At 46.3% G+C, this 13,512-nt stretch overlaps 1 protein-coding gene across 2 annotated transcripts in view; it reads left to right on the plus strand.

The window, feature by feature from the left end:
* The window catches only part of LOC118935946 (anosmin-1), a 154,452-nt gene extending 141,745 nt beyond the window's left edge, over positions 1-12,707 (plus strand). For both annotated transcript variants that reach the window (XM_057496347.1, XM_036932618.2), the window contains 5 exons: positions 2,607-2,701; positions 5,285-5,456; positions 6,204-6,424; positions 7,476-7,617; positions 8,713-12,707. In XM_057496347.1, the coding sequence (XP_057352330.1) occupies positions 2,607-2,701; positions 5,285-5,456; positions 6,204-6,424; positions 7,476-7,617; positions 8,713-8,771 (689 nt within the window). In that variant the 3' untranslated portion in view covers positions 8,772-12,707. The remainder of the gene's footprint in view (positions 1-2,606; positions 2,702-5,284; positions 5,457-6,203; positions 6,425-7,475; positions 7,618-8,712) is intronic.
* The last annotated feature ends 805 nt before the right edge of the window (positions 12,708-13,512 follow it).

The raw sequence follows: 13,512 nt of genomic DNA on the forward strand, positions 1-13,512 counted from the left end.
CGCCGCCTTTTGATGGAGCTTGAAAACCCGAGGAGTGATGTGTGTGTTTTGAAAATGTGCCACACAGACGGCAGAAGACAACGTGTTCGTTTTAATCAGGCTTACAAATGTAGGTGTTATTATGCAGCTTTGGTGAGGCCAGCAAATCAAGAGAGAACTGCCATTGCAAAGAGGGCTTATTACTCCCAGTGTGCAAAGAGGAAGAGGTGGGTGTGTGGAGATGCGCAGGGCCAGCCGGGGGGCAGCGGGAGCCAGGCAGCTGTGCTCAGGGGCCTGCCTGGTGGGCTCCTGCAGGAGGGAACCGGGGCCCCGCGAAGCAGCCCCAGGGGCGGCTAGTGTGAACAGTTCCAGCGGCGTGCGCCATGGGGGTACCTGGGCATGGGGTGCTGAGGGCAGGAGCCAGTGGCCCTGAGGGTGAGCACCTGCCGGGAGGGGTGTGTGACCTCTGGGTGGCTGGCCTGCCTACGAAAGGAGTGCTTCCAGCTGACTGCTTGCTGTCTGAAGGCAGGAAGGGACAGTCCCCCCAGGGACAGCAAGAGCATCATGTCTGAACATTAGAAATACAGAAAATGAGAAGATGTGAGTAGGTAAAAGGCAACGTGAAAGCAGGGGGCCAACTTGAAGCCCCAGATCGAGAATATAGGGTTAGAAATTGAGTTTGGAAAGTGTCTTTGGGACAGGCAGTTGGGGGCTGCGGGTCTTCAGGAGAACAGTTTGGGTGGGAGCCATTAGCAGGGGCAGATGGTGTTGAAAGTCCGGGGAACACAGGTGGCCCACGGAGAAGGTGGGGGCTGTGGTGTTAGGCGCGGAGAGCTGAAGGCAGGGTGCATGCCCGCTCCCCTGAGTGCCTCCTGGGGAGGTACCGTCATGTCACAAGGTACATGTAGGGCCCTTTTAGCATGCCCACAGGCATAGGTCGCACATCCCGTAACTGTCACAGTGAGCCAGAACCTGTCCCCTGCTGTTCCCGAGCAAAGAGTGTCAGTCATGCGCTGTCGCCACTCAGCGCTTCTCGCTGGCTCTTCTCTGTGGCTGGAACTGCTCAGCCCAGGATGGCAGCCCCCGGCCCCCTGTGGCCATTGAGGCTGATGAAATAAATGAAAATTCAGAAGTAGATCCCGTGGCTGCGTTAGCCATATTTCAGCTGCTCCACAGGTGGGGCTGACCAGGGGCCACCACGCAGGAACATTTCAGTGGCGCAGAGGACGCTGTGGGTCCTGCCGGCCAGAAGCCTGGGCCAGTCCTTCCGCCAGCCCTCTCTCCGTCCAGCCTCTCCAGGAGACAGGCCGGCCTCTCCAGGAGACAGGCCGGCCGCGCTATGTGAAATCGGAACCCTCGGCCACATGCCCTGCCTCTCTCCACCTCCCGTGTTTATCCACAGCCTTTTGCCACGAAGTCAAATGTGTGCCTTTCTTTCTCATTTGTGCGGCACGCTTATGAGCCACGAGGGCCGCTGCTGCTGGGTGGCTGCTTCACCGCTCTGCCCAGGGCAGCCCTCTTGTTGAATTTGCTCTTGATTGATTCATACTTACGGATAACGTGTAATTCTTTCCTCCCCCTGAAATGTCTTTGATGTCTGCCGGGCCAAAGTTCACACCTTGAGTAAGGGGTCTGCTTTTAACCAAACACCGCCAGTGCCCGCTTGGTGCCTCTTTATTTCCTCTGACTTCAACTTCTTCTTTTCTCATTCTGAAGTGCTGCGCAGGGCCGGTTCCCACTGCACCACCAGCCTCCCTGCCTCTGTCTCATCGAAGCGTTTTGCCCTCTGGGAACCTCCATGCAGGCGGAGACACTCGTTCCCTGCAGAAGTCCCGGCTTCTCCCGCCTGGGACAGCCGGGGTGATTATAAACCTCACAGCATCCCCCTTCTTTCCCAGCTCAGAGACTCTCTTGTCATCATTTTCTCTTTTCCACCGATTGCCCAAGGAAAGAAGTGGATGGCATGGGCTGCTCCCCCTGGGAATGGGGACGTGGAAAGGGTCTGTCTTCTCGCCTGTCCTTGAGACTTTGAGTGGCATTTCAGTACAAATACATGGGAGGCCAGGATGTATGCGGTGAGGCAGGGGACGCCATGCACCCCTGCAGCCGCTGATAGGTAGGGTTCAAACGGGAATACGTCTGATCAGCCCATTCTTTGAGGAAAATGCTTTACTGGCCTGGGTTCAGTAGCGTCTCTACCAGGTTTATCAGAAGAATACAGGCTTCAGAGGCATGTGATGTCTCCACCCTCCTTCCAGCACAGGAGTTAAGCAAACAGCTGCCGAGTGTGGCCCTGTCTTGTAGGGGTTGACCTGTCCTAGGAACCACTCCAGCGTTATTCCCAAGACATTGCTGGCATCCCTGGGCTGTGACTGTGACGTGTTCCCTGCTCAGCTCTTCCACATCAGCACAGGCTTTCCTGCGGCAGCGTGCATCCCCCAACTTCGCTGCTCATAAGGAAACATGAAGCAGCATTCTGCAAGGCGTGCACGCCTCCTGTAATTCATGTGTGCGTTACTGGGTCACGGCAGAATTTTATTTTCTTCCTTTCTCTCGCACGCTTTAAGAGCATTGGGCTGGTACCATGTGACTTCCACACTGTTCTTTTGTGCATTTTGATGTTTCAGATCCCAGCGTCAGTCGCTACCACGTGCGCTGGTTTCCGGAAGTCTGTGCACACAACAAAACCACCAGACCGGCGACATCGTCTGTTGTGACCCAGGTAAGCAGATGGTCACACCGGACAGGAAGGTGTGCAGACCATTGAGGAATGGTCGGCTCCTGCTCACCGAATTAGCTACTGAATAAATGACTGCATGGAACTGGACGTCTAATGGCTATTATGGTCTGTCACCCTCTTGCCCATTTGACATTACACCGAGGGCTTAATGCTGTTGTCGACCCATGGCAGGGCCCAAAATGCAGAGACTAAAGATGCGTGGTTCCATAACAGCAGTAGGCTCATAGACACTGAGAAGGGACTGGTGGTTACCAGGGGGGAACGGGATAAAGGGGCACGGTAATTCGTCATCACAATTTAAGTTGGTCACCAGGACGGTAGTACAGTATGGAGAATATAGGCAAAGATTCTGTAACATCTTTCAACATTGACAGATAGTAACGGCACTAATGGGGGGTGAGGATGTTATAATACGGGTGACTGTTGAACCACTGTGTTGTGCATTTGAAACCAACGTAAGATTGTATATCAATGATACTTCAATAAAAAAAAAAGACACACTGTTAACAAACTCCCAGGTCACAGAAGAAATGCTTCTGAGTCTCTGTGTGTTTTATCTTGATTGGACAGAAGCTTTGAGTTACTGTCTGGATTTTGACTTGGCACAGTGATCAAAAGATAGTATTTCCCAGTGAATTTCTGTATGACTGACTATCCATGTCCCTACCACCTGTCCTATACACCACACATCAGATTTGACTTTTAACTTTACAAGAATGCTCAGCTCCTCAGGGATAATAACTTTACCAAAACTATTCAGTATATTGCAGGTATTTTGAGGTTAATGCATGAATTATCGAGCAGGATCGACAAAGCAACAGAAAATGTGGATCAGGACATCAAATTATATGTGGTGTGAATGACAGCAGCTTATATGTACCATAGCAGCACAGTTTAAAATATCAAAAGGCATGGCCCCTAATGTATAATTGATATTGATGCATGAGATTAAACGACAACATTTTTCTTTTGAATATTTTCTAAAGCAACAAGTACAGTATTTTTAGAATCTTATGTCATCACGTGACTTCAAGATGGTGAGATAACATGAGTCGCTGGGTCCACAGCCGGGCTGTTTCTTGCCAGATCTGACTTTTTCCAACTCATGCTCACCAACATTACCCCTTTTATTTTTCCTTAAGCTCCCATAGTTTGTGGCCTTCAGCAAACAAACGGGAAACAAACAAGGAAAAGCAGAGAAAGAAATGAACAGAAGCAGGATTTACTAAGTTTTTTGTGGGCGGGGAATGAGGCTTTTCCTTGTTTTTCTTAGGCATGCTTTGGAATTGTTTGGAATGTGGCTTATTTTCGGGGAGCTGGCCTGTCCTAGGCTCCTCATCTTTTGAAACGCTCAAGCTGATCGTAGCTCTTTACTGAGCCTTCAGTGTGTCCGGTAGACATAAGAATCAAAGTCCTGCAAAGGCAGGCTGTCCAAGGCTTAGAACTTGACTGTTTCCATTTTTAAACGATGTTTAGACACATTTATTTTCATTGCTACATTGGAGCATCGGCTCATTTGCCCATTGCTCCACAGACGTCTGCCTTCTGTGCCACATGAAAGCGTTCTTGGGATATCTGCGAAGCAGTATCCTTCGTGGCCAACTTGGAATTCCAGTACATTCCCATACAAGTGCAGATTCGTTCCTGAAATAAGCATCTCATGTTCTGGGTCACCCCCATCTCCGGTCCCCTCCACAGATGGGCACCAGCTCTCTCCCCAGATTTCCTGCTCCACCAGCCACAGCGGCTTCTGCTCTTGACCCAAGTGATTGAGGGAAGGGCTGGAGCCTGTTTTCATTTAATTCGTGTCCCATGGTGTCCTCTGCATCCATGCGGCTGCCCGGCAGGGACCCCATCCTTCACCCAGAGGGCACCATGCAGGGCCATTGCACCTGTATCTTTTATACACACGCGTCGAGCTCTGACACTCTGACCCAGAATGGACAAGCATAACAGACAGATACAAGAGATGCACAGCGACGCACCTGTTACAGCCATCATGTCGCCATTCCGTGTTAGGCTCAAGTTGTATTCTAAGCCTCTTATTCCTCAACATTTTGACCTGCTTTTCCTACCTCTGTTTAATCACAGTGTTAGAGCAGGAAGCATTAATAAGGAGGGGAAAATGCATTGCTAAAGAGGTCTTCATTGTTTTTATAAAGAAACTTACACATAAGCTAAGCCTGTCTCTCTGAGAAGCCTGAGCTAGCTTTTTTTGTATTTAAAGAAGTTAGATTTTTACTTACAGCTTTGCAGTGCCGCCTGCCCCGCTGCCAACTCAGAAACACACTGGCTTTGAAGGTTACAGTTGTCTGCTTTGATGCGGAATCCCTGGGGTCCCTTCCAATTCTAGGCGACATGTCCAATGCCATGGGAGTGTTTCACAATTGTAATTAATCAAAACATGGACAGTGTCTCCTTTGTACTTTTTATAAAAGCCATATTGCCCACACTCCCTATAGACGAAAATACCCTTGTTGGCATATGATTTCATCTCCTGCCCATTTTTTTTTTTTTATCCCTAATGAGATTTACTGCTGACGTATTCTCTTTCTCTTGCTCTAGGAAAATTATCTAATCCTTCAAGATCTGTCCTTTTCCTGCAAATACACGGTAACCGTCCAACCAACGCGGCCAAAGGGCCGTTTGAAGGCAGAAACCGTTTTCTTTACGACTCCGCCCTGCTCTGCCCTGAAGGGGAAAAGCCACAAACATGTGACCTGCCCGGGCGAAGCCGGTAAGCTTTGACCTGAACTTCCACGTGCGTGGCTGTGGCTGTGGTGTGTGTGTGACCCCCTGACAATAGTTCCAAACTGCATTTCACGAGACCCTAAACATGAACTCCTCTTTCAAACTGTCATATTATGGCCCAGTTTTGGAGGTCATATATGGATGAATGTACGCATTACTTTACGCCATGGGAAAGGCATCCTTTGCTGGCGATAGTATCCTTTTAGAAATGAAGGCAAACTTTATAGCCTGCCTATGTTCTGGCAGGCTGTATGTAAAGCATTTCATTTTTATCCCACCCCTTTGCCATATGATTATCCTTACACACTTTCCACGCCTTGGAAACCCGCCAGACCTTGTCTTATCCCTTCCCATCCCCTTCTCCTTGCCAAAGCCGCGTTCCTGCCCCCAGGGCAGCTACTCCCAGGCTGCTGGAACACGGCGCCCGAAGCACTTTCCAGTAACTCCTAGGAAAACTTGAATATCCACCCTTGTCATCGCAGACTTTTCTGTTCTTGAAGAAATGGCCACATCTTGCCAGACTGCCAAATTCTCTCTCCTTTTTGCATCCCCAAGGCAGGGCTATAAAAAAATAATCCCCACGGGATTAGCACCCCTTTGCCCAGGGTTGCAGTTGGTGTGGCTTTTGCTCAAATACTGTCCCCATAGGTCCAAGGGGGGATGGCCCAGCAGGGTGCCCGGTCCCATGTCTCTCCTCCTCCAGTAATGCTGGTGTTCCCTCTCACCGCCACAGGTCCTGTTCTTCCCAAGGTGCTTGCGAAGCCCGAGAACCTTTCTGCTTCATTCATTGTCCAAGACGTGAACATCACAGGCCACTTTTCGTGGAAGATGGCCAAGGCCAATCTCTACCAGCCCGTGACTGGCTTCCAAGTGACGTGGGCCGAGGTCACGACGGAGAGCAGACAGAACAGCCTGCCGAACAGCATCATTTCACAGTCCCAGATCCTGCCCTCGGTATGTGCCCGCTCAGTTCCGACGTCCCCTGCCCGTGCGTAGTGACCATCAAGAGTTGAATATTTCCATCGTGCTGTGTGACTGTACTATTGCTGCTTAATTGTACATTTTCTTCTTCCAAACATATTAATTTAAGTATTAACAAATATCACAAGACTTCCTTTGAATAAACTATCTAGATAAATTCTGATTACGAGAGACAGCTCTTCAACAGACCTTATCCTGCCCTGTATGTAGGTGGTGTAACAAGTTTTTTCTACCTTTGTTCACCCCCTGTCCCTCTGGTCCAAGTGGACATGCCCTGTTTGAAGTGTTAAACTGGGGGAAAAAAAATAGCTAAAAGAAGCTGGTTGTTTTTCTTTCTTTCCCCCTTCAAATTTGGCTGGAGCCCATAGTGAGTTGGCCTATCTTGCCGGCCACTTCATTCCTTGGCTTCAAGAAAAAAATCATGTGTGGGCTTTTACCCTCTCCAAAAAAACACCCTTTGGACATTCAACTCCTGCTCCAAAAAGAAAAAACAAAAAAAAACAAAAAACTTAAATCCTGGAGGGAAAATTTCTTAAGAATTAGAAAGTAGTTATTCCATGAACGTATGAGGGTTTTATTGAGTTTGGAGAACAATGTGTTGGCCTGAAAACCCACATTTTCAGTCATGGCCATTGACAGAGACTGGGTTTTTAGGAAAACAGTTGGCTCATTCACGGAAATGTGGATTATCAGGAATTCACATCACAAGGTGGGCAGATGAACACTTTAAAGCATGGGAAAGTCTTAAAGTGACAGAATAAAAACCGAAATCCTTGAGAACTGGCACCGCAGCCAATTTCAGTGCTGCCAAGCATCTCAGGCTGCCAAGAACTGAGTAGGTGCTGAGATGATCCAGCACAGCCAGGGCGGGCAGCATTCTGCAAATGGCGCCGTCGTGGTACAGAGCAGGGGACCTTGACCAAAGTCTCACCCGGGGAAACAAACGGTCCTGCAATATGTGTCCACTCTGCGCGTTGTTCATAAAAGGTCACTGACAACCACCTTTTTTGCACAACTTCCTCAGGATCATTATCTGCTAACGGTGCCCAATCTGAGGCCGTCCACCCTCTACCGACTGGAGGTTCAAGTGCTGAGCACGGGAGGGGAAGGGCCCGCCACCATCAAGACCTTCCGGACCCCGGACCTCCCGCCGTCGGCGGCACACAGTGAGTGCTGCCCTGTCCTGTGAAACACTAAGATAACACACGTTACGACAGTTGCCTGTGACAGAAGGCAGCCTCTTACCTGAAAGTCTTCCTCCCCAGCTGTGCTTTCTAAGTTTTATTCCAGCTGCCTGCAGTGTAAGTTACACGGCTGACGCTCAGTAGCCCCCTTTTCCACCCTCTCCCTCCCTCCTTTCTTTTCCGTATTTATTTTCCATCTAATGCGTGCTTTTCCCTTGTGTTTTAAACCATAAATACATACAGGGAAGAAAAGTCTATCATCTCATCAATCAAAATCTTTTTACATTATGATTTTCAAATATAACAATATAGGAAACAGTATTTTGCTAAGGAGCTTATTTTCTTATGACATGAATTTTACTACATGTACTACATGCATTTTCTTTATAATATGACCCAAATCAATCCCTTTGATTTGTTGCTAAACAAATAAATTTTGTAAAAATTAAAAACATCACCTGTTTCAAAAGAATCTTGCTGATGTTTAATGATGTGCATTATTGCTTTCCAGCTTAAATTTAAAAAGCTCTGTCTAAAGATTTGTCCGCTGGTAAGAGCATTGAGAAGCAATTCTAGTTTGACAACTGATTTTTTAAATGGTGGATCACATTTGCCCCCGATAACTTTTTACGCTTACAATTTTAAAGAAAAACAAAACCTGTCAGAATGGGAGACCTTGATGGCCCTGACCTGTGTAAAGGTTGAGTGAATATGACTTTCTGATGTTGTTCCATTGTCGTTGGGATTGATAAAGCTATTTATTCATTTTTAGACCTTTCTGAGGAAACAAAAAGGATTTCAAATGCTTAAATAATTGTAAAATGAGGAGAGCTGCTTGTCTTCTTCCTCTAGAGATTTTATAGTTTGGGGGAGAGAAGAGAGGAGGGGAGAAGGGCCAACTGGGGAGGGAGGGAGGAAACCGGGGTGGATGCATGCACGCCGGAGCCTGCAGACTTGCACCAGTGTGCTGGCAGGGCCTCGGCCTGGGTCGAGGCCTCCCTGCACACGTGTCCTCCTGCGGTTTATTCCGCACCTGGGGAGCAGCCTGACTGACGTGCGTCCTCTGTCACTTCTCAGGACCCCATCTTAAACATCGTCATCCCCACCACTACAAGCCTTCTCCACAAAGATACTAGACAGCTCCCAACGATGTCCACACATCGAGCGACCACATACCCGTTGACCCTCCGATGATTCTGAGCGCTCAGAGGCCATGGGTCCCCCCAGCGCAGCTCCCACCTAACGTCGTGTGCTAAGTTCTTCTATCCATCCCAGAGGCTTCTGGAAACAAGTGGCAAATAGCCAGTGAGGATGGACACTGGTTTCCTGTAAGAACGGATAAAACAGAGACTCAGCCTATTTAACTGCACATTCTGTTTCCGCCTATGGTTGCCTGAATCTCAGTGACTGGGGAGCTGAGATTTCCCTGCATTTCAAGTGGCAAATTCTGGAAGGAAGTCAGCATAACAAATACCCAACTCACACGCATACTAAGCATGAACTTCATCAATAAAACACTTTTAAATTACTGATTTGATTGGAAAAATCAACTATGATTATACCGTTTTTAGGCCCTGATTATTGAAATCTTTTGTAAGATGATTTTTATCATGTGTGATTTTTAACAGAAAATTTATAATCTGAAACATACCGATTAATTTATATTAAAAAAACACTCCCACTTGAAGCAGCATAAGCATTTTGTTCAGAGGAAAACGAGAGTTCCATTTGTAGATTATGTTGTACGAACGACGTCCCAAGCCGGACGCGTTTAGTGAGCTAAGCTGCTATCCGGAGTTCGCCTTGGAGAAATTAAAATTCTCTTCTGGGATAGTTCTTAATATTTCATCCTGTAACATGAGGGATTTCCCTGATACGTTATTTATGTTTTCCTTTTTTCCCTCTAAAGTGGAGAATAGCTGCTGGGTGGTTCACCTTGTGTCTAAACATTTACAAAACCTCTTGAAATGAAAGAAGCCCAGCTATTGTATATTTTCAAAATATTTACAGAGATTTGCCCTTTTCTTAGTCAAAGTAAGCTATTGGTATGCTGGAATATTCTCAGTGATGGTAGAAGAGCAGGGACTTTGACTGGCAGACGAGGTCAGATCTGCCTCTGATGACTCTCACCACTCTTTCAAAGCCATTATATCTCATTGCCTTGGAAACCTCCCGGACTGCAGATGTCCCCCTTAGAGCGTGAACTCACCTCAGAAGCCGTCATGAGTCTGTTATCAGTGTATATACTGGGGCAGCCTTTCCCCCAGAAATGTTTAGTTTAATGCATTTTTTTTCTTGAGTTACTGTCCACATACATGCTTTGAAATCTGCATATATGTTTGTGTCCTTGTCCTTTATAAGAGTATGTGTGTGTGTACAGACACATGCATATACATGCGAATCACACAGAAATTGTTTTCACAGCTCACAAATGGTGGATAAAGATGGTCTTGTAGAGATCTGAAGGATAATAATACATCTTCCCCAACAATGTTTAGTCTGAGGAAAGAACAATGTGTCACAATGAAATATTTTAAAGGAAAGGCTTCCTCATTTCATTATCTACCCAAGTAAAATGGGGAAACGTTCAGTCATGTCTTGGTCGGTTTTGATGGTGGAACCTGCTCGTTGTGGCTTTGTTGTTCCCTGGAAGTGCAGATGCCCTGACAGTCCCGGGGAGACCTGTCCACCTGGCACCTTCATTTCGTGAGGCTTCGCTTCAGTGTCTAAAGGCAGAAGCGATGTAAGATGGAGAGAAACTATTTGTATTACTCTGTCAATGCATATCTTTAGGAAACAAAGCCTGTAACAGATACTGAAAACTGTTCCCTGTGTATTAAACCATTTTGAAAGTTGGTAATGCAGCCTAATTTTGCAGCTTCATGCCACGGACAGAGAGGGGAAATCTCAAAATACAAGTTCACGTTGCCTCTGAATGGTTTTCTGAAGCTCCCAGCGTGGCCTGGGATGGACTTAACCACAGTGTGTTGTGAAATCACCTGGTTTCAAGCATTAGATATTTTGAATAGAGAGAACAGGAAACAGCTTTCATTTAAATCACCCCGAGCTTGAGCAAACACCACAGAGATCTCTGAAACTATGATTTATTCTAGTGTCTTTTTCAGCATCTGAATTTCAAATTCCTATAATTTCAAAAATGAAGTCTTGTAATTATCGGCTACTAGTTTATATTTTACCTTAATTTGTCATGAACAAATTCACGTATTTGTCCTAGCCAATTCTTGTACTGTTGTATAGTCTAAAATGAAGGAGTATATATACATAGAGACAAAATATTATTAAATATTACGTAAGTTTAATTTTTTAAATTTAATTATGTTTCTTTTGTCTGGGTAATAGACACAGTGAATATATTTTTACTTTGGATAAAGATTCTGAAGCTCACACGTTCCTTAAAAAATCTAAAGCAGTTCTTATGCGCATCTAATTTTGCTATAATATTCAGTATGTTAAGTTTTATTACTATTATTAGAAGAAAAATGCTATTAGGCCATAAAAGAAACATGAGCGTTGAAACTCAAATTATGAATTTTAGTCACCTCCAATAATATTCAGATGTGCAAAGACAATTACAATGCTTTGAACTTGAAAATTAAAATTTTGAGCATCCTAAATAAAGGGATAAAATACGTTCTTCTAAAAAACCTGGTTTTGGTGGCTGTTTCATTAAAATTACGTGCATTATTTGAGAAAAGGTATATTCAGTGATAGTATTTACTCTTTTTAAAGCTGAGCTCATCAAAAGCAGTAAGTCATGAAGTCCAGGCAGTTGACTCGATTGCCCTGAGCGGTATGCAGCCGTTCAGCGAAAATGCTCATGTTGTCACAGTGGACCCATGCGAACCCCTCAGTGTGGTCTGCTCTTCCCAGGCATTGATCATTCTAACTGGACAAGTTAGAGATGATAAAGCGATGACAGGTAATTTTTGAGATGCTTATTAAACATAGTAGAAAGTTTCAAAAGGTGTCTAAACCCCAGAACCCAGCTCACTGCGCTGCAGAGCAGCAGCTCTCGGGCCAGCACTGTAGCCCATGGGGCTGCTCGGGGCTCTGTGGGGCTGCAGTGTGCGCTCTGTAGGACGCGGTGCAGCAACCCTGGCCCTTATTGTCTAGATGCCAGAAGCATCTCCCCCAAATGGTGACAACCAGAAATTCGTCAGACATTGCCAACGCCCTCCACGTGATAAAGTCACCCGTGGTTGCGGGTCACTGCCTTGTGGGGTGATGTTTATGAATGGATGAGAATTTGCCCCATATGAGGAACCGACAACATGGCAGGGGGGAGCTCTGGGAACCTAGGAACAGCCAGGAAGGTAGAAGATTTGGTTCAGAGCCCTAAATTATGTCTTTCCTGTCTGCTGAGAAACCTAATCAAAAGACTGAATTCTAACTTGTGTCTGTATCATGGAAGTATGAATACTAATTTTGTTCTGCATACGAGACATCATTGGTGATGTGACTTATTTATTTAACACCCTTTATTACACCGTGTGCCATGTATTTCCTCAAGTTTATTCACTCCCATGATTGCAAATATTACTAAATCTAGTTACACAAACTTTGGCATTAGAACCAGAACACAAAAGCTGAGTATCTGTTGCATGTACTTTAAAATACATTTAAAATATAAATAAATGCATACAAGTGGGGACTCTTCTCTATGATTTTGCATGGCCAGACTCAGTTTCTTACCTCTACTGAATATTTTAGCAAGCTATACGATTTGCAGCGTGATTAACAGAGATCTGTATGTAAACTTAGTATTTACTTAATTACTTTATAATGTGCAGATAACAGAATGCCTACCTTCTCATCCGAATGCTCTGTAGACATCATGTCCCTTACAGTGGTCATTTAAAGTCACTATTTATTTATGTTTGTAATAAAAACTGTTTGATTTTTGTGTGTCATGTTATTTAGAGAGAAGTAATCCTGTAAAAAACATTTGTAAAAACAAAAAAGTATTGTAAATAGTCTGATATTTGGTGACTCATTATTTTCATGGTAGAATTTGTACATACTGATTCAGTAATAAAGTACCCTTAAACCTGCCCACTGGACTAGACTCATTTGTTTGCTTAAAAAAGGAGACCTTTTTTTTCCCCCCTGCTTAAGAAAAATTAAGTTTCCTACGCTCCCTGGGCTATGCTCCCTGTCAGTATGAATGGAATTTGGGGTCTAGTAAATGTAACAAAAGTGTGCTTCATGCTAATGAAACTGTTGTGGGATCTGATGTACAGCAATTGAGAATTTTTGCATGCGATTCACCCCTACATCCTGAGGGTTTGTTGGCATGTTTTACCAGTAGTCTACAAGGGCAGAGTGCCCCCCCACCAGGGTCTGTCCATCAAATGCCAGTTAGGCGTAGTGCCAGCAAGCATTGGTCCGTCTCTGAGTTGGGACAGGACATTGTGGGCGGAAGGCCGCGTGTGTCCAGCATCCCCACAGCGCGTTAAGAGGCCGCACACCTGCCTCCTGGCGCATGGAGCGAGTCTGGGGATGGCAGAGAGGCAGGCTGTCCCAGAAAGCCTGGCAGCTCAGGGGGTGGTTTCCAGGAGCCCGTGTCACCTCTGTGTCCTGAAAACCACTCTTTCCTCCCTACACTTAGAGCACAGAGGCTGCCTTGCCTGCTGTGTGCCTGCTTGCATGCCAGAGGTTGGGGGCACTGAGTGGGGCCAGCTCCCTGGGGGGGACTCCTGAGAATTCTCTGCTGGGAGGGGTGGGGGACAAAGAGGGAGGCTCAGTGCAGCGGGAAGGCATGCAGTGTGTGGCCGGGAGGGACTGTCAGCGGTGCAGAAAGGCAGCCAAGCTGCCCAGGCCCGTGCGAGGCGGGCAGGCCACGCGGCCTTCGTGCAG

Source organism: Manis pentadactyla, chromosome Y (assembly GCF_030020395.1).
Source record: "Manis pentadactyla isolate mManPen7 chromosome Y, mManPen7.hap1, whole genome shotgun sequence".
Lineage (NCBI taxonomy): Eukaryota > Metazoa > Chordata > Mammalia > Pholidota > Manidae > Manis > Manis pentadactyla.